The sequence below is a fragment of the Phoenix dactylifera genome, chromosome 13, assembly GCF_051530095.1.
Source record: "Phoenix dactylifera cultivar Ajwa chromosome 13, Ajwa_hap1_PhDact_Kaust_v1.1, whole genome shotgun sequence".
NCBI classification, from domain to species: Eukaryota; Viridiplantae; Streptophyta; class Magnoliopsida; order Arecales; family Arecaceae; genus Phoenix; species Phoenix dactylifera.
The window spans coordinates 7,122,514-7,150,482 of record NC_143202.1 but is presented as its reverse complement, the minus strand read 5'-3'; the positions used below and the strand labels follow the sequence as shown (position 1 = coordinate 7,150,482).

Here is a 27,969-nt window from a genome sequence, read left to right as displayed (position 1 = left end):
TGATTCACAATAAAGTATAATCCTTGGCCAATTGAAACTTGGTACCGAGTACATTACAAAAACCATAACATGCTAATTTACTTCTCAAGAACTGAAGCAGGTTTAGTTTCCCAACATTATCTAATTGATAAAAAAATACCTTAACTTCTTTTATGTTAGCTTATGAATGGTTTTCATGTCCACAGCCTCCTGAAGAGTGCCTTTTTTGAGATGGTCCCACCATTTCATAAGAAAGTTATCGACAACCAGCCTGAACCAAGGGGATAGCTTCACACCATCTTCCCCAGCATCTGCTTTCCTCAGCAGCTCCTTCAACTGATCTTGATTAACGTATTTAACATCGGCAACTTCATCAGGATTGGGAAGCAATTTCACATCACGAACAATAAAAAGCAGATAATCAACTGAAATGAAGAAAGATATATTATAAGCTTAGTATTAGGGAGGCCATGCAACAATTCATGAATGAAGCTCTGTAGTGGACATACGCTCATGTTCTCCCCACTTTCCATCAGATGGGGCCTTATATAGAATGCGTCCAAGAGGAATGAACTGATCAACAGGTAAATCTTCAGGTGGTATGCCCAGCTCATCCAATAACTTCCGTTGAGCCGCATTCCTAACCCCTGTTTAAGAAATTTATATTTAGTACTAACCATTTACAAGTTAGAAGACAATAAGATTCTTGAAATGGTTTTACAGCTAATGAAAAGTACCAAGGTAGTTTTCCTCTATGAGCTCAGATTCACGGTAAAGAGGATGGCTGCAGCAGGTGTTTGTCCATACCAAAGGAAATGTTACTTTTGTTGCAGATCTTTGCTGTAACAAATATGATGAGGTATCAATATAATCCCCTCCCTCAAAAAAAATAGAAAAAGAAAATTCAAAAGAAAATAAGTACAAACAAGGACTACAAGCAGCCAAAATGAAGCAAGACAATGAGCATGTCAGGATAAGGGGTTCAGATAGGATATAATTGCAGATCATAAGATTCTTTTCCCAATTACCTTCAAAATTTAAAAAATTATAAAAAATGTAAAAGTGAAAAAGAAGAGTTAATTGTAAAGTCAATGAATGAAAATAGAAAAGAATTTCATATAAACAAAGAATGCTATGTTGCACCACCAGAAGGCACATAAAATGTCTAATGAAACAAACAACAATTGCCAATAAATTATATTAGTTTATCAGGAAGGATTCTTAATTAGATTTATCAAATAATTGCAAGGATATGAATATCCCTCCATGAAGTCCAAAGACTTCCATATTTACGTGCTTGAAGTTGAAAACCATTATAGGCACTCTAATATCATGCGCTCAAGGCTTACTATTACAAATAATTCTAATGGAAACTCCACTTGGTTTAAAATGAAAACAACATGATCAAATTGGATTTTATAATACAGATCTGGGTCCTCCTAATCTTCTTTGGTATCCAAGGATGTGATATAAATTATTTAAGGTCATTTTGATATGGACCATAAGAACCAGGTTGTGGATGATAAGATTTGGAGAACAATGAGTTATATCAAACCTTCAAGACATGACATAACTTTATTCCATTATGACAGGGACAACATGAGCATAACCAATGATACCACTAAAATCATAAGCACATGGTAAGTAGGGTTGTATTGAGAGTGCTTATTGATAACAGGTCAGATTAAGATCATACATGTAAAGACAATTTGGTTATGTATTGGAATGATAAGGTTGATATAAAAACACTTTTTATCAAAAAAGAAGACACTGCCTATAACTATTTTTTTTGTAAACCAAATCTAACTAGCGTTGGATGTAAAAAGAGGAGAATAGCAAGGATAGTGGCAAGTCCTCTGTCTCACTCAGATTACCCCTTTTTCCAATTCTTCCCATCTTCTTCCCAAACTTGACACCTTCTTGTGGGAACAGTCACAACTGTTATGGTGGGTGACCACAAGTTCTAGTCAACGTTCACCACTCAGGACCAGACCCCGTGGTGCCACACTAGCATTGTGTCGGTATGCCAGCCATACCAGGTATCGATACTGAATTGGTACAATATGGTACACCTTATATAGTCCTGTTTGGGCCGGTATGGCGAACTATAGTTTTAGTTACTGTTATGCTCATCTCATCAAATATTCGAATAGCAAAGCATGGGTTACTTTTTGTTACAACATTTTCCACACATATAATTGTTAAGGGAGAGAATACAATTCTTAGTGGCGAGCCTTAACCTTGACCTAACCCACAAATCTAGCTTGGCATGGCCAGCTAGATAGATGGGCAAGCATGGAGGCTTTTGCCAAAAGGTGTCTGCACACAACCAAGGAGGGAAGTGGTTAAGCAAGTATATGAGGCATCTTGTTTGAGACCGAAAATCATGGCAATGTAAAGTACAAACAAACACAAAACACCAAATTAACCCACCATCACAAAAAAGATATGCAAAATCACCAAAGGAAATATCCTTAAGAACAAGGTCCACAGTACCGGAACCGGCACTCATGCCTGTAGGCCGACGGTATGGTACGGTAGGCCGGCAGTATGGTGCGCCCCCATGCCATGCCGTTTCAGCATGAAACGATAGGAAAACCAGCAAAGGAGAGGGAGAGGGAGAAGGAGAGAGGGAGAGGAAGAGGGAAAGGGAGAGAGCGGAAGAGCGTGGCGGAGAGAGAGAGAGAGAGAGAGGCAGAGGCAAGGTGAGCGAGAGAGCGAAAGAGAGAAAGAGAGAGAGAGAGAGAGAGAGAGAGAGAGAGGAAGGGAGGGAGAGCGCATCACTCATCAAAACAAGGCCAAGGGAAGGGAGACAAAGGGCTCTCAAAGCCCCCTCTCCTCCGTGTGTTGGAACAGGGGTGGAGCCCCTATTTCGAAAATTCCACCATTGTTCGACATAGGAGTTTCGGTCCCTTTTTTATATTTTTCTTGATCTTTTTAAGTGGCTTCCAACTTTACTTTTCTTTTTTTTGAAATTTTTTACATGAAGTTGGCAGTGTGGTGTCGACTTCACCTAAAAAAAAAAAAAGGACCGAAGCCCTTGTTTCACTTTGAACCCCCATTCCAACGCACAGAGGAGAGAGGGCTTTTGAAGCCCTGTCTCCCTCCTCCTTGGGCTTTGTTTTGGTGAGAGATGCCTCCTCCCTCTCTCCCTATGTTTCTTCCTCTCCCTCTTTTTCCCTTTCTCTCTCTTCCTCTCTTTCCTTCTCCCTCTCCCTCTTTTGAAGTCCTGTTTTGGTGAGAGATGCCCCCTTGGGTTTCTCGATTTCATTGCAGGAACTATCCCGATCTGCCGCCGATATAGCTCGATACGCCTCGAACCAGGACGTTTGGGAGAGCTCAGCCTTTTCCTTAATTAAGCGGTGTTTGCTGGCACCAATTCTAGAATTTCCAATAATGAAGATTTGTTTCTATTATTTAATCTAGACTTCTCCAAACAGCTGGGACAGGCTTGATGGCTATCAATATGATTATCTAATTTAAGCTTGAATTTTATCCCGTATTCGTTGTGCCCCTAAACAGACAACTTTTCTCATATAAGCATGCAACTTTTCTCGTATAAACATGCCTTGCAAAGAAAGCAACATCTACTTTCTTGTTCGGTTCTTCTAGCATCTCTATGAATCTCCGAGACACTATATATATTATATACCTCATCCAAATCATGGACAATACTTCAAATAGCAAAAAACCCCTCAAACAAAGAGCAAACACATATTGAAAAAAAAGTTCTTGGTAAAGTCTTTAATGCAATGTTTTGCATCTTAAGATTCTGAACACAAAAAAATTTTCGTCTACTTATTTCAGCAACATGTATTCACCAAACAATTAGGATCAAAGGTTTCATCACTTTTCCTTAACATATGCACACTGCGAATTATTTATTGACAATTTTTGTGCAATAGGACTATTGCATTAGCTAAACACGTGGAAGAGATTTCTATCTAAGGGTAGTCACTACACACCTCAATCCCAAGCCTACAATCTAACTTTTCTCATTTACTTTTAATTATTAATTACACACTTCCTAAATAAATGAAAAGTTGAGTTTGCACATTTCAGCTGTTGTTAAGCTTACTCATCCACCTAAGATTCCATAAGGATGAATAAAATCTATGATTTCATTGGATTTTCTAAGAACCAAATAGATTCAATACAATCCCTCAACTACCAATCAAGAATAAGTATGTTGGTCCTTGAATTAATATAAAAAGCAGATGAAAGAACATCCCCTGGAGGTGTTGAACAGTTGAAGTTTGCATTCTAAAGATGATGCCGGAGCATGATTTTTAAATTATATGTTGGTGCTGATAGTCATCAAAGTTGTCAAGAACATTTATAACTTCAATATTAGTTATGATCATCAATTTTAATTGGAAGAATAAGAATAATAATGGTAGGGCCTGATTCAATGACACGTGTACAAAGAGATGCTAGGATACATTTTTGACTAGGAAATGCAACGGTCTCGAAGAATTTTTTGCATGGATACAGACTGTGTTATCTTCTTGGGGTGCCTACATAGCTGAAACATTGAAATACTGTTCTGTCAGGGAGGTTGATGAGTTCGAACATCTGGAGCAGAAGTTGCTAATGTTGCTACATTATGCATGTTTTGGTTGGCTAGTGTCGTGTACAATTTTTTATTTTTTCTTACGCACTTTTCTTGGTCCAAATAATTATGATGGATTTACCATCATCTATAGCTGAAACATACAGTCTTAAACTTCCTTTGATCTGCTTTCAATTGTTTGGCATATAATTATGATGGATTGTGCCACCAGATATATTTTCTTTGATGTATTTCCAGGTGGTCTTCTGCCACTTACTTCAAGAGAATTTATATATTTTCTCATTTCATTGTGAGGACCGAGGCTTTAAGTCCCAGCAGGATCGGGGGTGTCTCGGCCATCCCATCCTGTTCCTATGAGAAAATGGGACTGGGATGTGGTTGGGACTTCGAAACCCATCCTTGCATAGAAAGAAGAACAAAAAAAGAAAAGAAAGGAAGGAAGGAAAGAGGAAGAATAAGAAAAGTGAAAGGGGAGAAGAAGAAAATTGAAAGAAAGAAAGGAAGGGAGAAGAAAAACAATAAAAGGAAAGATGGAAGAAAGAAAAGAGAAAGAAGAAAAAAAAGAAAAGAAAAAAAGAAGCAAACGAAGGGATAAGAAAAAGAAAGAAGAAAAAGGGAAAAAAAAGGAAGGTAAGAAAAAAGAAACGAAAGAAGGAAGAAACGAAAGAAAGATGAAAGAAAAGAAAGGGAGCGAGATGGAGCGTGCCTATGGGACCCTCCACCAGAACTACCGTCAGGACGAGGTGGGACACTGGGGCATCCCATTCCATAGAGAAACTAATGTAGGGTTCAAACATGTCATGTGGGGCAGCGGAAGCTAGGGATTTTAAAATTTTCTTAACAAAATTTCTTTACATGAAACCCTATTAAGCCAAGATCACCTTAATGGTAACAATCAAATAATATAATATAAATGCAGAAATAGAAGAATACCTCTAACGCTAATCCAATGTGCAGAATTTCCACTAGGTGCCCAAATGTTCACCCTCCAATGGTGATCCACACGGAAACTTGATTCAAAACTTTAGCTCCAAAGACTTTTTGATCCTTAATGCTGAATCCTTCCAAAGGATTTAATTGGCTTGCTTTCTTTCCTCTATTTTTCTTTTACCTTCTAAAATCACTTCTAAACTTTTTGTCCTAAAGAAGACTACCTTGTCAAGGCTTAGGACACACTAGAAGCAATGCTAGAAAGAAGGAACTAATGTAATAAAAAAAGAAGAGAGGAGTGCGGTGGAATGGGATTAAGAAATACGGTGGAATAGTTTCCCTTTTATAGATGGCGCAGGGATGCATGCATCCCATCCTTTCATTCATGAAAGGAGGCGTGGGATCCAAAGGATGTGCCTCCTGATGAGAAGGCATATCATAGGATGGGGCGCTATCAAAAATAGGGAGCCATATCATGAAGAGATGTGATAAGGATGAGAGAGAATGCTTCATCCTTATCCACTTATAACCTCCACGTATTCTCTCTCCTTGTATTTCACGCCACAAGCCATCACGCCATCATTCATCACGTCCTCCTATCAAGCCCCATCATGCTACCAGCCTATTATGTCCCCATCCAATGGTGGACATAAAACTCAAGGGCTATGATTGAAGGTGCCATCAAAAAAGGAGTTATATCATCATCCAACTGCTTGATGATGATCCAAAGGCTCTAATTCAAGGCGGCTCATCATGATCTCATTATGTCTTCATCCAATGGCTGATGAAGATCAAATGGTCAAGATTAAAGGCCTTACCTAACCCAATCCAATTGGGTTCAAACCACCTCACCATTATGTCTTCATCCAACGGTAGATAAAGATCTAACAGTCTAAAATGAATAATTTATCAAATCTAATCCAATTAGACTCAAAACATGCCAATTAGGTGCCAACTCTTGACTAACCCATATTAGGATATGATCTAATCAAATTAGATCAATTAAGAATCAGATTCGAATCCGCTTCGAATCAGATTCGAATCCGCTTCGAATCAGAAGCTAAGGTTTGCAACACTTGCTAGGATGTTTATCTTGCAAACATGATCTAATTCAATTAGACCCTTGATCAGTTTTCTTGTGTGTGACCTATTGGATTCCATACTTAGCCAGCAGTAGGTGTGGGCTCGAGTTGACCTAACCTGATTAGAACTCTTCTAATTGATTTAGGTCCAAACTGCGCGAACCCGAACTTAACAATTAGAATCCTTTCTAATTGGCGATCGAATTAAACTTTTTAATTCGATCAAACCTACAAGACAAGATTGACGTCTAGCAACGTGTCATATCTACCCGAAAAATATGAAATTTGGTGGAAATACCAAAAATACCCTTCAGTGGCAAGTTACCGTGCAATTCAATCCTTTAATCAAACTGCATCCCGAATATGTATATGAGTATGAATGTATGTCAAACTTAATTTCATATTCATATTTCTCTTAATCTTCTAATGATAATTCGAATCATGAAACATTAGAAACTCTTTCTAATTTTTATTCTGTTTTGATCAAAAACTCCCTGAATTATCATATGATTAGAATAAATGGGATGCGATTTTCTCTTACTAGAAGTGATTGATTCCTTGTTGACCTACTCATAATCTTCGTACACAATCCACCATATCCAGAAGACCTCGTACACAACTTATTGTCATAAATGAGTGTAAACCAAAACATGGATTTATGTGCACAAGATACCATGGTGATCTCAGATCATAAGATCAGTTGCACAACTCCCACTAAGAGAATCATCTTTTGAAATGTAAGTAAGATTTCATAAGATTTCTCTTTGCAGGTCAATTCAGTGAACTCATTCCTCTAATGAGCACCCACATCTTTGTATTAGTATCTCCACACAAGTGATTGTGAGATCAATCACCCTCTGCATCGAGCATACGGTAGCATTGATCCCCGACTCAATGTACCAACAACTGGGAATACTTAAGATTAGGATTTTAGGATTTTAGATCTCACTAGTATGATCTCATCATAGCCCTAAAACCATTGCCCTAATCTAAGAGTTTTATCACAAAATAATAAACAGCATATGATGAAACACAATGCCTTTATTCATAATTAAATATCATGTACATAATTTGGAAAATCAAAAGAAAAACCTTTCGCAATACATATTGCGATTAGCTTGTAGGGCATCTATTCTTTCAATCTCCCACTTGCACTAAAACCAATCGCCTTTATATTTCATCCCCATACAATCGAGGTGGCGATCGAACTGCTGCTATGGTAGAGCTTTAGTGAACGGGTCTGCTAAATTGTTCTTTGTGTCTACTCATTTAATGACTATGTCTTGTCTCTCGACAATCTCTCGAACGAGGTGGAAGCGTCTTAGAATGTGCTTGAATTTGTGATGAGACCTTGGTTCCTTTGCTTGAGCAACTGCTACAGTGTTATCACAATAAACTGAGACGGGTTCAGCAATCTCAAGAATTACTTCCAACTCAGAGATGAACTTCTTCATCCAGACAGCTTCTTTAGCGGCTTCACTCACAGCAATGTATTCTGCCTCAGTAGTTGAGTCAGCTACAGTTTGCTATTTGGAACTCTTCCGGCTCAATGCACCACCATTTAGAGTAAAGACATACTCTGAAGTGGACTTGCTATCATCTGGATCTGACTAAAAACTAGAATTAGAAAATCCTTCTAGTTTCAACTCAGATCCTCCATAAACTAGAAAAACATCTTTAGTCATTCTCAAGTACTTAAGAAAATTTTTCACAGCTATCCAATGATCCTCCCCTGGATCAGCCTGGAATCTGCTTGTTATGCCTAAGGCATAAGCAACATCAGGCCTAGTACATAGCATAGCATACATAATCGATCCTACTGTCGAAGCATAGGGAATAGAATTCATTCTATTCCTCTCTTCAGATGTCTTAGAAGATATCTTCTTAGAGAGACGTATGCCATGACTCATAGGTAAGTAACCCCTTTTACTTCCTTCCATGCTGAATCTTTTCAGCACATGATCTATATACCTAGACTGGAACAAGCCTAGCATCCTTTTAGATCTATCCCTATAGATCTTTATACCAAGTATATAGGATGCTTCTCCCAAGTCTTTCATGGAAAAGCTTTTGATAGCCAAGTCTTGACCGATTGTAATATAGGAATGTCATTTCCTATAATTAGTATGTCATCTACATACAATATTAAGAAGACAATGGCACTCCCACTAGTCTTCATGTACACACATGGTTCATCCATATTTTTGATAAAACTAAACTCTTTGACTGTTGTATCAAAACGGATGTTCCAACTCCTCGATGCTTGCTTTAATCCATAAATGGATCTCTTAAGCTTGCATACTTGATTCGCTCTCTTACTTGAGACAAATCCTTCTGGCTGTGTCATGTAAACCTTTTCCTCAAGATGACCATTAAGGAAGGCGATTTTAACATCCATCTGCCAGATTTCATAATCATAGTATGCAGCTATTGCAAGCATAATTCGAATAGATTTGAGCATAGCTACTGATGAAAAAGTTTCATCATAGTCAATTCCTTGCTTTTGCCTGAAACCTTTTGCCACCAATCTAGCCTTGTAGGTTTCTACTTGCCATCTGCTCCAATCTTTTTCTTATAGACCCATTTGTCAGAGTAATTAATCATGACAGCCTCCGAATAGGTCAGAGGATCATTGTTCTGAACGATGTGGGCTTCATCATTCTCAATGATAAACCCATACCTCTCAGGTGCATTTCGCACTCTATCTGATCTTCGGAGAGGAGATGTATGTTGTGGCTGTACCTCATTTATGGGTACATCTGGTTGAGGAATGTCTTGTGTCTCTGTTTGTAGGTCTTGAACTTCTTCAAGTTCTATTCTTCTATCCTTACACTTTTCAAATAAAAACTTTCTCCATGAAAGTGGCATGCCTACCTACAAAGACCTTTTGTTTGGTAGGATGATAGAAGATGTATCCTATACTATCTTTAGGATAACCTACAAAAAATACATTTATCTGATCTAGCACTTAGCTTGTGTCCAAAATTTTTTTTGATATAAGCTTGACAGCCCCATATCTTAAGATACTTAAGATTAGGCTTCTTCCTCTCCATATCTCATATGGAGTGCTAGGTACAGAGTTAGAAGGTACCCTATTTAATACTAGTGCAGCAGTCTCTAGGGCAAAACCCCAGAATGAAATAGGAAGATCTGTAAAGCACATCATGGACCGTATCATATCTAATAGAGTACGATTCCTCCGTTCGGCTACACCATTTAATTGTGGCGTATACGGAGGCGTCCATTTAGAGAGAATTTTCTTTTCTTTAAGATGATTTAAAAACTCACTAGAAAGGTATTCACCTCCTCGATCTGATCGAAGGATTTTAATATATTTTTCGGTTTATTTTTCAACCATACTTTGATACTCTTTAAACTTATCAAAGGCTTCGGATTTATGTTTCATAAGATACACATATCCGAACCTTGATAAATCATCAATGAATGTGATGAAGTAAGAGTATCCACCTCTAGCTGGAGTTGTCATAGGACCACATACATCTGTATGCACAAGTCCTAATAACTCACTTGCCCTTTCTCCATGTCCAATGAATGGAGATTTGGTCATTTTACCCATAAGACAAGATTCACAAGTTCCTAATGATTCAAAATTATAAGGATCAAAAAACTTTTTTTTGTATAACTTGTGTATTCTTGACTCACTAATATGACCTAGTCGGCAATGCCAAAGGAGGGTATTATTCACCTCTTCTCTCTTTCTTTTATTATTTTCATCAATATGAAATATATTGTCATTAAGAGATAGAACAAGAAGACCATTTTCCATAATGCCATTGTAATAGACTTTATTAGAAAAAGAAATTGAGCAACCATTGCTCTTTACATTAATTTCAAATCCTTTCTTTAACAACAAAGGAATAAAAATTACATTTCTAATAATCTTGGGCATATAATAACAATCTTCTAATTTCAGAAACTCTTCCGAAGGCAACTCCAAATGGTAGGTTCCAACAACTTCAGCCTGGATAGACTCTCCTCCAGCGCCATAAAGCTCGAAGTCACCTTTCCCCAAATTTCTAATTTTCTGTAGTCCATGCAATGATTTGCAAATGTGAGAACCCCAGCCGGTATCCAATACCCATGAATTTGAATTTGAAAAACTTAATGACAAATTGGCATGTAACATAAACATACCTTTTGATGCAACTCTTGCATTAGGCTTTACAGTTGAAAAAAAACTCTTGCAATTCCTTTTCCAGTGGCCTTGCCGCAGTGGAAACAGATACTTGATCCGGAGATTTTCTTTCCTTTCTTCTTCTTGATCTTGCTACTATTAAGGTTCAACCTTTTCTTAGAACCCTTATTGCCTGATTTCTTCCTTGAGCCCTTATCAACAAGAAGGATCGGACCCTTTTCCTTCTTGATATGGGCCTCAGCTGTCTTTAACATATTTAACAGCTCAGGCAGGGAGGCGTTCAGCTTGTTCATGTGAAAATTCACAACAAACTGAGAGAATGAATCAGGTAGTGATTGCAAGATCAAATCCTGACTGAGCTCACTGTCCATAGCAAAACCTAATTGACTTAATCTGGTGATCAAGTCTATAACCATAAGAACATGGCTTTGCACTGGAATTCCTTCATTCATTCTAGCATGGAACAACTGCTTGGATATCTCATATCTAGCAGTCCTGCTTTGCTCTCCATACAACTCTTTTAAATTTAGAAGTATGGATAGAGTGTCCATGCTTTCATGTTGCCTTTGTAATTCATTACTCATAGAGGCAAGCATGATACATTTGACAGTTAAACTGCCATTCTTCCATATCTTATGTGTGGCAACCTCCTCTTCAGTAGCATTATCCTCCGTATCTCCAAAATCAGGGGTTTCAAGTATTACAAAATTTTCTCCTGAGTGAGTACAATTTTTAGATTCCTCAACCAGTCCACATAGTTTAGACCGGTCAACTTGTTGGCATCTAAGATGCCTCTTAGTGAAAGTGAGATGCCATTTAATAATTCTACATAAGCAAGAACAAAACTAACATAAGCAGACCAATCATGGTGACATGTATACAATTAAATAAGAACTTTTATCTAATCGTCTGCTACTATTTTTATCGAATTTCATAGCCCTCTCCTATGATAAACGAGAAAACCTAATTTTTCTTAGTAGGGTTGAGATCCTAATTCATCATAAAAGCCTTGTGGTTACAAAACAAATCCTTATGAGTTCAAAGGTAGGAAACTCTTTCCAATTGCATCTCATGCATTTCTCAACTTTATCTTGTCCTCTTAAAATACTTATAGCCTTGTGGTTGTACAACAAACTATAATATTTTAGTTAAGTCAAACCCTTCATTTCTATATAGTCATATTCGAATAATATTGCTCTTATAGTTACACAACAAAGCAACATATTAAAATATGCCATAAGCATCTCTATGCACCAAGACAGTATAACATCAGTCCCCATTGCAAGCCTTGTGGTTGCACAACAAACTAGCATAGATCTTGACATAATACTGTCGAGGTATGAAGGAAGGATATCAGTAGTGTTTTATCAACATTAAGCTTATCCATAATAGGCAATCAAACAATTGGCCAGGTAAGCAGGTGGGAGGCTCCCCTTACTCAGAGAGTAAGATCCTAATTAAGTAACCACCTTTAGTGCTTTCCAAGACACCAATTAGATTAATTGTTCTAGAATGGGTTAGCTCAAAGTTTTTCAATACTATGACTTAATATAATTTTTATTGAGGATTTACTAGTCTCAAGCACATTCTATAATTGTAACATATTTATCATGTCTATGTATATGCTACAATAAACTATATTTCTATCTCATAGCATATATAAATGAAAAGTAATTATCATACATCATAGCTATCTCATAGCATGTACAAATTATTACCAATTGATTGAATCAATTAACATGCTTCAACATATCTTCATATGAAAAAATTCATATCATGACATTTTATTATATATCATATCATATAATTCAGCATTCTTCTAAACATATGACATTACTATCTCATAGTAAATTAACAATCATACATCATGCATAATCATTTGATTGAACCAATTAAGGATGGCTCTGATACCACTGTAGGGTTCAAACATGCCATGTGGGGCAGCGGAAGCTAGGAATTTTTAAATTTTCTTAACAAAATCTCTTTACATGAAACCCTATTAAGCCAAGATCACCTTAATGGTAACAATCAAATAATATAATATAAATGCAGAAATAGAAAAATACCTCTAACGCTAATCCAATGTGCAGAATTTCCACTAGGTACCCAAATATTCACTCTCCAATGGTGATCCACACGGAAACTTGATTTAAGACTTTAGCTCCAAAGACTTTTTGATCCTTAATGCTGAATCCTTCCAAAGGATTTAATTGGCTTGCTTTCTTTCCTCTCTATTTTTCTTTTACCTTCTAAAATCACTTCTAAACTTTTTGTCCTAAAGAAGACCACCTTGTCTTGGCTTAGGACATACTAGAAGCAATGCTAGAAAGAAGGAACTAATGTAAGAAAGAAAGAAGAGAGGAGTGCGGTGGAATGGGATTAAGAAATACGGTGGAATGGTTCCCCTTTTATAGATGGCGCAGGGATGCATGCATCCCATCCTTTCATTCATGAAAGGAGGCGTGGGATCCAAGGGATGTGCCTCCTGATGAGAAGGCATATCATAGGATGGAGCGCTATCAAAAATAGGGAGCCGTATCATGAAGAGATGTGATAAGGATGAGAGAGAACGCTTCATCCTTATCCACTTATAACCTCCACATATTCTCTCTCCTTGTTTTTCACGCCACAAGCCATCACGCCATCATTCATCATGTCCTCCTATGAAGCCCCATCATGCTACCAGCCTATTATGTCCCCATCCAATGGTGGACATAAAAATCAAGGGCTATGATTGAAGGTGCCATCAAAAAAGGAGTTATGTCATCATCCAACGACTTGATGATGATCCAAAGGCTCTAATTCAAGGCGCCTCATCATGATCTCATTATGTCTTCATCCAATGGCTAATGAAGATGGTCATGATTAAAGGCCTTACCTAACCCAATCCAATTGGATTCAAACCATTTCACCATTATGTCTTCATCCAACGGTAGATAAAGATCTAACGGTCTAAAATGAATGATTTATCAAATCTAATCCAATAAGACTCAAAACAAACCAATTAGGTGCCAACTCTTGGCTAACCCATATTAGGATATGATCTAATCAAATTAGATCAATTCGAATCAGATTCGAATCCAATTCGAATCAGGAGCTAAGGTTTGCAATACCTGCTAGGATGTTTATCTTGCAAACATGATCTAATCCAATTAGACCTTTGATCAGTTTTCTTGTGTGTGACCCATTGGATTCCATACTTAGCCAACAGTAGGTGTGAATTCGAGTTAACCTAACCTGATTAGAACTCTTCGAATCGATTTAGGTCCAAACTGCGCGAACCCGAACTTAATAATTAGAATCCTTTCTAATTGGCGATCGAATTAAACTTTTTAATTCGATCAAACCTACAAGACAAGATTGACGTCTAGCAACATGTCATGTCTACCCGAAAAATATGAAATTTGGTGAAAATACCAAAAATACCCTTCAGTGGCAAGTTACCGTGCAATTCAATCCTTCAATCAAACTGCATCCCGAATATGTATATGAGTATGAATGTATGTCAAACTCATTTTCATATTCATATTTCTCTTAATCTTCTAATGATAATTCAAATCATGAAATATTAGAAACTTTTTTTAATTTTCATTTTGCTTTGATCAAAGACTCCCTGAATTATCATATGATTAGAATAAATGGGATGCGATCTTCTCTTACTAGAAGTGATTGATTCCTTGTTGACCTACTCATAATCTTCGTACACAATCCACCATATCCAGAAGACCTCGTACACAACTTATTGTCATGAATGAGTGCAAACCAAAACATGGATTTATGTGCACAAGATACCATGGTGATCTCAGGTCATAGGATCAGTTGCACAACACCCACTAAAAGAATCATCTTTTGACATGCAAGTAAGACTTTATAGATTTCTCTTTGCAGGTCAATTCAGTGAACTCATTCCTCTAATGAGCACCCACATCTTTGTATTAGTGTCTCCACACAAGTGATTGTGAGATCAATCACCCTCTGCATCGAGCATACATAAGATTGATCCCCGACTCAATGTACCAACAACTGGGAATACTTAAGATTAGGATTTTAGGATTTTCGGTCTCACTAGTATGATCTCATCATAGCCCTAAAACCATTGCCTTAATCTAAGGGGTTCATCACAAAATAATAAACAGCATATGATGAAACACAATGCTTTTATTCATAATTAAATGTCATGTACATGATTTGGAAAATCAAAAGAAAAATCCTTCGCAATACATATTGCGATTGGCTTTTAGGGTATCTATTCTTTCAACTAAGACACCCCCGTTCCACAGAATTTGAAACCCAGTAAGGATATTCCAATATTACATCAATTTGCATTTTTTGCATGTCTGTCAACTAAGTACTACTCAATCTAATCTTATCAGTGGATTCCAGCAAAACTACGGAGTGCTTGGAAAGTCGACCCTTATGAATGGCTTGCACTTGAGAATGAATTGAGAGTCATGGTAAATCATGACACGTTCTATAATAATGGTTTAGCGGTCTGCCTTACTTCAAATGGGCACAATTACTATTGTGAGTTTCAAGATCTTTTGAAGAAAAATGCGATAATGACATAGTTTACATGTGTTCATCTGTTACTTATTGCACTTTTACTAGCTTTTCTTGCTTTGGCTCTGTTGTCTTGAGAATCCAGCACCGAGGTGCACATAGGTAGGCCCCTCTTGTTAACCAAGGTTTTAAATCCCATGTAATAGAGGTGTCCTGATTTCTCCATGAAACGGGATAACCCGCTGTCTCGCCCCCTCTCGATGGTAGTCCCAATCAAGCATCCGAGTAGATACCCTCTGCCAATCTTCCCTTCTTCTTTCCTTCTTTCTTTTTCTTCTCTTCCTTTCTTTCGTTCTGTTTCTTCAATTTCCCTTTCTTTCCTTTTACTTCTTTCTTTTTCTTATCCCTTCCTTTCTTTCTTTTTTCCTTTTTCTTCTTTCTTTTCCTCCCCCCTTCCTTCCTTTATTTTTCTTCTTTCTTTCTTTTCCTCCTCCCTTCCTTTCTTTTTCTTCTCTCTTCCTTTCTTTCCTTTTTCTTCTTCTTCTTTCCTTTCGCTCTTTTTCCTTTATTCATATTTCCTTCCTTTCTTTCTTGCCTCTTTCTTCTTCTCTCCCCACGTGGATAGGTTCAAAGTCCTAACCCATCCCGATCCTAATTTTCACGAGAATAAGATGAAACAACCAAGACACCTCCCATCCCATCGGAACTTAAAATCTTGTTCTTATCTTCCCTGAAGTGGGATTAGACTATGATGGTGCAGTGGGCCTATATTTAGCTTAATAAAAAAAATTGTCAAAGCTTGGGCCATACATAATAGGTCCATCAGGTTTCGGAGCTTTCTTAAAATAGTTACCCAAGTAAAACCACGCTATTATATTATATAAGTATTATTTTGGGGGGAAATACAAATAAATATTACTTTTGAAAGAAAGGGAGGATCTTATCCAAAAAGGGGGGGGGGGGGGGGGAGAGAAAGGGAGGGAGACGCACCTACACTATAATTACCTAGGCCCAAATAATTGGAAATGGTCCACTCAAGACTCAAACCCAAAACCTCTAGTTGTTAAGTGGAGAGGTATGACTGTTGGGGTTATGCCCTAACCCATAGATGAGTAAGTATTATTAGAAGGTAGCACTATACATGGTCCTATTTTCGCCACAACTGCCCATTTTGATATTTGGAAAACAACTATATCGAGCCATAGTTAGGTCAGGCTGAGATATACACGGGCCGGCATGTTGGGTGAAAGAAAGGCATGGCTTGGGTTTATGTGTGTCTAAGCCCTAAAATCTTGGTCCACATAGGCTAAGATGCCAACAACCATAAAAACAATTAGTTGCAATTACCAATGAAACAAGCAAGGATAGTTATCTTATCTCGACAAGAATATGATGAAATGTTCTTTCAAAATGGCATTATATAATAAGTATGGAGTCTTTCCCTCGCCAATGTGAAGTAAATGAGCAAACTGTCAAATGCATAAGGTGAAATTCATATACTAAGTTGAACAAAATAATTATATAATAATGCTTTGGAGCAAGGACAACTACATCGCCCCAATAACAATTCAAAGTAATAAATGGTTATCGAAATCCTACTCAATCAAAGAGAAAGAACTCATTCATCATATGCATACCTGAAGAAGCAACTCAAATTTTGAGTTGAACAGGAAGGTGCTAAAAGCCCTATGCAGCAAATTCTCAGATTCAATTTTTTCCATCAGATGGCCTAATCATTAACATATGAAATCATATATTACAACTTTGATAGCTTATAGCATGTTGGAAGATCACAAACATGTGAAATCTTGGTTACTAAAGCAATTATTATGAAGTAGCAACTAGAAAATAATAAATGCATGATTTTAAGGATTGAGGAGAAAGATAAACCAGAGTAATTAAGTATTTGATAATGTTGATTCTTAATCCCTTCATTAACTAGGTATGAATTTCAACATATTCTACATAAGACCAGAAATTACACTGTGATGTTTACTCTCTGATCTTTCATTAAAGAGAAATCATGGTCTTGCATCATTCTCTCCTATGAAAGGTTTATTGTACTTGGTTAGACTAAGTTCTAAAGATAATTAAGACAATAAGAAAACTTTGCACTTTTGGTAAAAAAATCAGTTTAAGCAGGGGCCTTGCCTATGTTAATTGATAAAAGAACTTTCTCTTCTGTTACTTGTTAAACTACAAATGCGATTATTTTTCCAGATAAAACTTTACCCGTCATGATGTCCCTGAATGAACAGGACTGATTACTGGGCATGGCCATGTAGAAGCACATCCACAAAAACATGCTTCCACACATGCTAAATGGCCATACATACAAGTGGGCTTGAGAAATGCACATGCACCAACCACACAATACACCCATGTGCACATACTCAAATTAAACAAATGGACATACCCCTCTCCTCCGAGAATGCATAGGTGTTCTACAAGACAAGCAGATTACATTCATGATTTTTGTTTTTCATTACATATTGCACTTGGCAGAATTTGCCTTCAAGGGCATGAAAAAAATCATTTAGACAGATGTAAACATGCAAGATGTATGATAATGATCCATTCCACTGTTCGTGGATTTGGACAACTTTTGCGTCCAATTAATACCAAGTTTAGTTCTTCCTGCTTGCAGCCACCATAAATCATCACAACTGCTAACAGCAGATCTTTCATTATCCACCATGAAAGTCCACAATATAGATAAGAAAATGTGATTTAACAAATTAAATAGGTTCCAGTTCTCTTGGAACTCTAGCAAATCAAGAAAAACAAGATTTGACTCTGTAAGCTGGATGACAATAAGGAAAGGTAAACAGAACACCCTACAATACAAAGCACGCATACAATGATGAAGAAGAAAACTCTACTTAAATTAAACCAGAAAATTTTTGCTAAACCCTAATGCAAAATATACATGTAACTACAGTCTGCATATAACAATCAAGCCTTGTCCCAGCCATGCCAGAAAGGTTTTGTGAATCCTCATCCGCAAAGCATACAGTTGATGTTTCCAACTTCTCCATCTCCCTTCTCACAATTTCCAGTTATTTTACCTTATGTCTTCCCTTATGCTTACTACATCTTTCAACAAAGAGAAGAGTACCCATCCTTTACTGAAGCCCCCCTCAGATGTTCGTTTAACATGCCATATTATCCTAACCGATTCTCCATCAGCTTGTCGTAATTTATGAAACTCCTGCCACTTATCTAATATGAAGGATACTTCCTATTTTTACCACAAATCAATATTAGTATTTTTACTTCAGCTAATCTTATTTTCTTGGATGTTCTTTATTGACTAATATTCTGAGTCATCTAATGAGAATGCAGGTCATACTGACATTCTATAAATTTTTCCTCTTAAGTTGTTAATGGTATGGATGGATCAAGTAATACCCCAAAAGCATCTCCTTACTTTGTCGAGAAAGCATTAATTCTATTACATGGGTTCACCTATCTTTCTATTATTTTTGTACAACAAATCTTACATAATGAAATGGAACACTCTGTGGTCTATCTTGTCCATCATTCTTAATTAAGACTTATCTCCATTATTTTACTTTCTTTTTTTCTTCATGCTGATTTTTAAACCATATCCTCTGAAGTACAGTAACTACAATTTCAGGTGATAAATTATCTTATTTCTAGATTATAACCATCAGTGTTTGTAGGACTTCTTTGCTTCCCTAGAAATTCTCTTGATCTCATTATATCATTGCATGCTTTTAGCCCCACTCTCATTCCTGCTGCTTGAATGTTGGCATCAGCGTAAAATTTTTTTAATCACCATGGATGACAATATCTTTAATTGTCTTACTATATATCAGTAATAGACAGAGCAAGGTTTGCCATACTAGTTGGTACCATACCGTACTGGATGTACCATACCAAACCGGTATGCAGTCTCATACGATACCAACACTCAGTGCACCTTGCCATCTCGTACTATACAGTGTATCGACACTATAATAGGATGGTACCGGTACGAAGTCTGGTATCGAGACAGCAAACCCTAAGACTAACATTAATTACAGTTGAAAAGTTTCTGGTAGATGCAATGTCATAATTGCATTTGCCTTTTAACTCTGAAAAATGAAATTGGTAAAGGGCTTCAAAGATGACTCTATACTCTCTGATATTATAATCATTTCCTTATTAACATCATCTAGGATATCATAAGAAAAAAAATATTAATCATTGGTTTCTTATTAACTATCCAGAGCAGTCTCACTAAAGGTGTAAAGACCTTTATGACTAAACTCACCTGATAACAAATTTTTGACCCAGGATAATTGCTTATTGGATGAAATCAAAAACTTTAGTTTATCCTGTTTGTTCATGATATCGCAAGTTAAGAGGTCATGAAAATAAGGACTACAGGTGTAACAGTATCTCTCTTCTGAGTGCACTATCAAATCATACTCAAGTGTCCTGCATGAGTGTAAATCAAAATGGTGATGATTTTCACATTGTCAATTTACATAATATATTTAACCATGAAGTCCATTAAAAAGACATGACATACAGGTAAAAATAACATGAAGCACTTGTCTAATAATCTTGTAAATGCTAGGTTGATGGAAGCATAATACTAACAGCATATTTACCTTCCCATATTCTTCATGTATTCATTCACATGCACAACACGAAGCTTGCAGACTGCTCATAATCAAATAATTAAACAGATTTCCTATAACTTGCACCAAATAAATGACTGATGCAAAAGTTTTATGATCCTCCAGCTTCCTTATGAGTCCATGCATCCATCGTAAGGATGAGTAGTTCCATTCAGGGCACCTCTGTGGCCTTGGGGGTATTCTTTCTCCTTCTCCACTTACTTTCTTCAGCAAGACTCACTGAGCTCACAGATTCATATAAGGTTTTACACCCATAGTCTAACTATGTACAGCACAAATTGACTTCAACATCTTTGCAGCATGGCATAACTCCCCCATACATCCTATGTCAAATTCTAGTAAACTAACATTGCTTCCCTGGCAATTAATTTGTTTCCAAGAAAGGGGCTATCAAAACTGATTTCTTTCAATCCAGAATTTCAGTTATTTGGCTTGGAGAGAATGAAAATGTAGAAATGTCTTATACAGAAACCATGAGAAGAAATCAGTTATATGGTTTCCACCCAAAAATTACCATGAAACAAAAAAAAATGTTTTATTACCTTTTTTCCATAGATTCTAGTAAACAAATTCTAGTAAACTAACATTGCTTCCCTGGCAATTAATTTGTTTCCAAGAAAGGGACTATCAAAACTGATTTCTCTCAATCCAGAATTTCAGTTATTTGGCTTGGAGAGAATGAAAATGTAGAAATGTCTTATCCAGAAACCATGAGAAGAAATCAGTTATATGGTTTCCACCCAAAAATTACCATGAAACAAAAAAAAATGTTTTATTACCTTTTTCTCCATAGATTAAATTGTAATGAATAGAGAAAACTTTGGATTGTTTTTGTTGTATATATTTGTTTACAAGAAAATAAAGGAATACAGAAAACCAGTTTAATCTATATTAAAAGCTGCAATTTTCAACTTCGATCTAACAAAACTGGAGAACAAAAAATAAATTTTCCTGAAATGCTGAAAACACATAATTTTTCTTTTTTTTTTCAAGCCATTTAATTTTCTTAGTAAATAGCATCTCCGGAATTCTTATACTTTAAGGACAAACTTTAATGTTCTATAGAATGTCCATGCAATAAAACATACAAAAAAAAACTTGGGATCAACAACTCCTTTCTTTTTGAGAGAGAAAAGAGGGGACATCCTCCCACTCCCAATCTATAATTATCCAGGTCCAGATTTTTGGAGACGCACCACCAAGAATCGAACCTAGAACCTCTAGTTGCTAGGCAGAGGGATGTGATCACTAGGGCACGCCTCAGTTTACAACATTAATGAATCCATAGGTTATCTTTAGCGGCCTTTTATTCCTATATTCTCTGTTCCCAAACATTGTGTTTTCATTCATTACAAAATCATACTATTATCCCATTTTCTTCCTTTTCACCTAATATGCTCTTTAATAACCTTCTTTGCTTCATCAGTAGATTTAGGCCACAAAACAACATTGCCCTGAATATGCAAAATTTCATTGGAACCAACTGGTATTCCCTGAGTAATTTTATCACTACAAACAATTTATTCTAATTATGTTATTGTTGCTTAGCTGACATGCATATCTCCAATCTGGACTATATGACTAGGTGGCATATAGATGGTGAAACATTAGACCCAATAGAAGATTTGCAATAACTAAAGTAAAATTCTAGATAGCTTGCAAAATATTCAAGGATTCACCTATAGGCACAAACAAAGAAACAATATTTTCAGAAACAAAATTATTACTAAATCAATCATCCATTTCTAAAGAAGATCGATTACAAGCATAACAAGTCTTCCCATCCAAATAAGCAACTGGGACATAAAGATTATCCTACCGCCCATCCACCTACTGCCTGTGGATATAGATTATTCTCACATTGTGAATGACCCACACATGTATCGATACCCAGTCATGCGTTGTTACTGTGGAACCCTCACAGTTATGATGGAAAGCTCAACATCATCATCATATCACTGAATACAAATCAACTTTCTAGATGCCAATAAAATTAGTGGCGATAAAATCACAGTATCTAAGACTAATGAACTAAACATCGGTGCTAACAACATTGAACCAGATCTGAATCATTGACCTGTGTTCATTATGTTGGACATAACAAGTAGTGATATTAACCACATTAAATTGAGCATGACAACATAACTTCATACCAGCTAATAACTCTCATAAGGAATCAAAAAACTAAGGTCCTGTTAGGATACACGAAAATCCTGTGGTATTTTAAACCAGAATTGCACCACCCACCTATGGGTCTATTTAGGCATCAATGAGGTGACCAGGTAGGTGAAAGGGACTCAATGGGCCCTAAGCAAAATAACTGGGACTCACCTCAACCTAAAGGGCAAATCAGCCATCCTTCTAAATACTAGGGCTGTTTAAAACATAAGCCTACCCATGGACCAAAACACAAGCAAGTTGGAATTTTGATTAGATAAGGATTGAATATTATATTATTCCTCTGCATCTAAAGTATATCTCCTTGCAAAATTATGATTGAAAATTTGTAGGTTTTCAACATTATTATGAGATGTTGATGCCCGTGTTAAGATTTTTTTTGACGTAAGGAAAACAATAAATATTTGATTTAGTAAGGTGGGCACAAGATCTTGACAGAAAGAGACATAAGATTTGTTCTTCAATAGCACTCACATGCTTAAACATGGTTCTTCACTGGCATCAAATTTGATGGATTGAATGACAAATTGGTCATGGATGCATAACCGGATCCAGACATCAATTTAGTTTGGTTGGCCAACAATCGCCCAATGACCTACAAAGCCCAACTTATACCCAGTTATTACTGAGGTGGACCAAATTATGCTGAAGTAAGCAGTCCTATTTACCACCCATAATCTAGCAAAGGTCAAAGATAGCTCTTAAGTAAAGTGAGTTAAAAATTGAATGTCAATAGAACAGTAAAGACCAAAAAGACTCAATATGTAAAAGTCAAAAGAAAAACAAAGACAGTTTTTTTATTTTTAGTGATTTCCCTTTGGATGGAAATAAATACATAAATTTGGCCCAAATGTGCATCCTCAAATAGATGGAATGATGATTCCCGGTATACAAAGTTACATTATTGACTCTCTTAGTCGTTAACAGTGAAAGATCTATCACATAAAATGACGCTGTCCAAACTGGACAACTGCAGCCAAAAATTTTTCACTGGGACAGAAAATAGCAAAGCTCAAAAACAAAAATAATTATAGGTGGCAGCGTAGTGCAACAACCCAAAGAAGGCAAAGAACAAAATATATGGGGGGAAATGTCACAACTCCATGATGCATGAATCAACCTTAAGCTTGAAACTCTAGAAAATCCATGCAGGAATATATGTGTGTCTGTGTGTGTGTTCCTAGGAAGGCTGATGATCCTTTCATCATGACATCATGAATAAGCCCCTCTATAGCCAATAAAGAAAATCCTTACTTGTGCTACTTGGACATTCCAATCTTTAGGTTTCTGGAAGTATCAGCACTTTTAGAGACCTGAATATGACACAACACAGCATGGATAGAAACTTCCTTTTGAGGTTTCCCGCTCACTTTAAAAAGTGTGTCAACACTTTGCACTTTTTTGATGTTTCATGCAAGGAATTCGCAATTTCAGCTAATAAATGCTTGAAGTGAAGTGTTATTAGGTTATTAATATTAAGTTTTGACAATTATTTATCAATTTAAGTTTTTTAATATTAAGTTTTGACAATTATTTATCAAATTAGGTATCCTAACACATCTTAAGAAACCTCCAATGTACTAACAATATGATGTCTTCTTACCACAAGATCTGATATCTATCTTTTTTTCTCATGCTTCAGATCAGTGACCGCTGAACCATCTGAACCAGACAGTTCAAAGCGTACCGAACCAAACCAAACAATTATCAAGATGGTCCCGCTCGGCTTGGAAAATCCTTTTTTTATATAAAAACCTCCACACACTCTCTCTCGATTCTTCTGAGTTCTCTCTCTCCCAATCTCCCATCCCCCCCTCCCTCCTGATCTCTTGATTCTCGATCTCTCCACAATGACAAGGCTTCTGATGGCTAGGGTCAGGGTTCCATGACTGAGGTACAATTCTCTCACCCCCACTGTCCCAATCTTCTGACCTCTTGACTCTCCTCCCTCCCTCCCGATCTCCCAATCTCTCCACAACGATGAGGCGCCCAACAACTAGGATTAGGGTTCCATGACCAAGTGTGCCTCTCTCTCCCTCTCTCTCTCTCCCCCTACCTCTCCTTCGCCTTCTCCCCCTCTCCCTCTCCCTCTCCCTCTCTTTCCTAGTTTAAGGACACCTCGGCTCGATACGGTACATACCATTACCATACCGAATCGGTCGCCAACTGGTACATCCTCTGTTACTAATTCAGTGAAGATTTATGGATTTAGCGCTTCGAGCTTCTTCATGAAGATAGGTTTTAGGTACTTTTCATTAAAATTATATTTCTCAAATATATGCAATTCCATGGTCGATGCCCCTTTTCTTTAGGACAGCATATATATGTCTCCTTCCCCTTTTTCAATTTCCCTTTCTTGTATAAGCAATGAAGCATCAAAGTAATACGCACATCTTATGTCCCCATGCCTAGATTTTTGGAGGTTTCCACGCCCAACACTTGGAGATTCTTTGATATTTAGCTCGCATGCCAAGTGTCTAGGTAATATTGATCCCTCCTCCCAAAGTTTCCCCTATACTTCAAATCTTATACTCTTATTAGCCATAAAGGTCCAGATGGCATTAAATAATGCTGAGAACTTCTACCTAAAAGAGAAAAAAAAACATACACAACAGATGCATGAAAAACAAGAACAATATCAAGCATGCAAGAAATATTCAAGTTTACTCAAGAAGCATAATTCTTCATATAGATGCTCAAATATATTTGGAAATATTGACCAACAACTTACAATTATATTTAGATTCATGTCCAACAACATTGTCCTGCTCATCCACCAAAATACATCTGCATGGCAAAACAAGCAATTTATTTTTCAAGTAAATTAATGAATAGGTGCAACATCTTAAGAACTTAATAGAAGAAATTCTATTAATGTAGTGATCAATGAAGAAATTGTTTCTATAGACCCTATCATACAAATTAGAACCCTAATAATGGTATGTCGTTCCGGCCCGAACCGAACGGTACAGAGTGTACCATACCGTACCAGTTCGGTACTGGTACCAGGTACGCCAAAAAAATTCTATACAGTACTATATCATACTGACACTGTGCTAGTGTGGCACCATTATAGGGTCTAGTACCGAGACGGCGAATCTTAACCCTAATAATTAACATTTATGGACCAATACAAAGTTTGCAATAGATTAGGATGTTTAAACATTATTAAGATACAAGATGAAACTACCTGAGCAACAAACATAATAATGAATAATGAAGGAATAAAATTATGACAGCCAACCTAGGAACATGGAGAGCTAATTGTGCAAGAATCCAAATATATTCTCAGCAGATGAGACAAAGTCGGCCATCGAAAAAGGCTCCTCTAAGCCTCTAGAAGCTCGATCAGACAAATGTTGAGCCACATGCTCATCATCTGACGACCTCTCCTACATCAACCTTGTCACTTCTCTCGAATAAGAAATAAAATAAGGAAAAAGGCTTAGAACAAGGAAAAGTGACTAAGATAGAGAACCAAAGAGCCCTACTGAAAGCTTTAAGTGAAGAAACTCCAGAGGAAAAATAGAAGGATGAAAGCCGACGGCGGAGATGAAGAAAACCCTAATCAAAGATGAAATAGAGGGACAATTTTGGGGGTGCAATGTTGGTTAACCCTTGGCGGCTCTTAAGATGACTGGTTGCACAAACTTTGAAGCGAAGAGAAGCATAGATAACAGGTATTATATAGAGCCTCAGGTGGCTCAGATCAATGTGATCATTCAAACCATCGGTTCGATCTCCACCATGTGTCAAACGGATGTTCAACTCGAAACCATCATCAAGATCGCTATCGGCAAAGCGTCCACCCATCGCCCGAGAAATCCTACCACTTATGATTTCGGGAGGGGCAAACGCCAGCATGCAATTATAAATGCAGTCTCTAAAAAACCTTCGAAACTGACAAGATAGTCCCTGTTGATCAACTTTGCAGCTCGTCTTTACTGATTGGTTTCACTCGAGAAAAGTTACTTCCTTTGCCCAAGCCGATCAGGTCATTTCGGCCTTGGAAGTGGGGAGTAAGTGATATACCTTGGAACTAACTTCTACTGACAAAGCAAATCGACTAATGAAAGTTCGCCACCTAACTGCGAGCTGACAATTCAAAACTTGCCACATGGCCAATCCAAAACACGCATGAAGAATCCTTTGTATTTCAAACTTTCCAACAGCTAGCAACAACTCGGCCGTGATCACTATCTGTTTCATAACAAACACGATACCCAAGCAATTCCTGCGAACGAGAAGCACAAGCGAGATTCATAGACAAGATACATGGTTTATTGCTTTATCAACAAGGGTATAACCCAAACTACTTAGCGACAGGCTTCGATCTTCGTCTATATATTGTGTTCCTAAAGATCGTCTAAGTAAGTTCTCTTTCGACTCTCTTATGCTACCTATTTATCTCTCTCAAACCTCCTATTATCGGAGAGTCACATCTGGCTTAAGCATTAGAGTGTCTCTCGTCGGACACGCTCCGGAGGATAGACTTCTTTGTTGTTTCGGGTCGGAGCTAGCATTGAAGAACTGTCGGAAGTCATTTCCTCGCCATCCAACACTGATTCGTGGGTGCTCAACAACAGGATCACTGTTGATAGAATGCAGTAGCCATCAAAAAATCGCCGTGGAGACGTGCAGTGATCCCATCTAATCTCTCTGATCCGAACAATAGATGAGCCGAGATCTCCAGCGTCCGCCACCAATTTGGTGCCTGCAATTTTACATCTACATCTATATGTTGCATAGTTGTTGGAATTGGTTTATAATTGCTGTTCGGTAAATTGTGTTCTTGCATGCTCGTGATGTGTGTGCGGTGGTAGCCACGTTCCTTGACTATATCATCAGGCCAAGGGAGTTACATGATACTTCCACATCCTGCATCTACAAAAGCTCCACTTCCCCGCCCCCTCTTTCAGCTCTCAAAATATGGAACAGCAAGCAACCAACATATCGCACTTTCTCTCAGTTCTAGTATGAATTCCCCAGCTAAAGCCCGAACTGTTTCTGTTTTAAAGGCGATTACCTAATCAAAACCCGAGAAAATAAGTAGACCATGTGATTCCAACCTTCAAAACTATGTCGAGGTTTCAACCGAAGGATGACACAAAATAACCCAAAAAAAAAAAACTCTGCTATTATAAGAGAGCGTAAGCAGTCCGCCAAATAAACACATTCTTCGGGGAAAAAATATGTATCGATTTAAAAATAGAGAGAAATAGATGGCCAGAACTTACGCATGATCTGGGAAGAGGAACTAAATCAGACTCCTTTGCCAATAAAACAGAGAACAGCAGAGACGACGCTATATGTTAACTATAGATCGCAGCGAAAGAAAAAAAAAAATCTTGGAACACCAAATAAAAAGACAATTTTTAGTTAAAAATTGGCCTATTGATATTAAAAGAGAGAGAAGGATTGGATCCTCACTCGTCATCGAACATGAGGCGCCTCTGGACGGCATCCATGGCAGAGTCAGCATCGACGGCGGGGGCGGCGGCGGAGGCATCCACTTTCCTCATCGTGGAGGCGGGGGCGGCGGACACCGAGCGAGAATCGGAGCGGAGGACGAGAGAAGGGAAGGGGACGGGGGAGAAGAGGCGATGGCGATGAGCGGAGGGGACAAAGTCAAGGGCCTTCGCTGCTGCGCCTCGGTATCTGAACGCAGACGAGATGGTGGAGGGGATCAGCGACAAAGAAGCCGACATGGAGAACTGAGAATCTCTCTCTCTCTCTTCAGCGAACTTCTGTGGAATACCAAGTTTTTTTATCCTTCTTGGCACCCACTCTCGCCCAATCTCCAACGTAGTTTTTTTATCCTTCTTGGCACCCACGCTCCCCCAATCTCCAACGTTCATAAATATTTGGGACGGGGTTTAAGTGGGTCGAATGAACACGTGATATGACCCTGTGACCCAA

At 37.6% G+C, this 27,969-nt stretch overlaps 1 protein-coding gene across 1 annotated transcript; it reads right to left on the bottom strand.

Annotated features, from left to right (window-relative positions):
* On the bottom strand, positions 1 to 27,942 carry LOC103696624 (isopentenyl-diphosphate Delta-isomerase I-like). Its single transcript, XM_008778308.6, has 6 exons — positions 27,481 to 27,942; positions 24,782 to 24,837; positions 16,858 to 16,949; positions 717 to 819; positions 489 to 626; positions 1 to 404 (listed from the first exon to the last, which is right to left on the bottom strand). Exons 1-6 carry the CDS (start codon positions 27,906 to 27,908, stop codon positions 151 to 153), a joined length of 1,071 nt encoding a protein of 356 aa, XP_008776530.4. The 5' UTR covers positions 27,909 to 27,942; the 3' UTR covers positions 1 to 150.
* Between the last annotated feature and the right edge of the window lie 27 nt (positions 27,943 to 27,969).

Coding starts and splice junctions, on each gene's coding strand:
- LOC103696624 (XM_008778308.6), bottom strand. CDS start 27,908: ATGAACGTTGGAGATTGGGGGAGCGTGGGTGCCAAGAAGGATAAAAAA. Junction 24,838..27,480: donor CGCCTCATGTTCGATGACGA/GTGAGGATCCAA, acceptor TTTGCCATGCAG/ATGTATTTTGGTGGATGAGC. Junction 627..716: donor CATAGAGGAAAACTACCTTG/GTACTTTTCATT, acceptor TTTCTTAAACAG/GGGTTAGGAATGCGGCTCAA.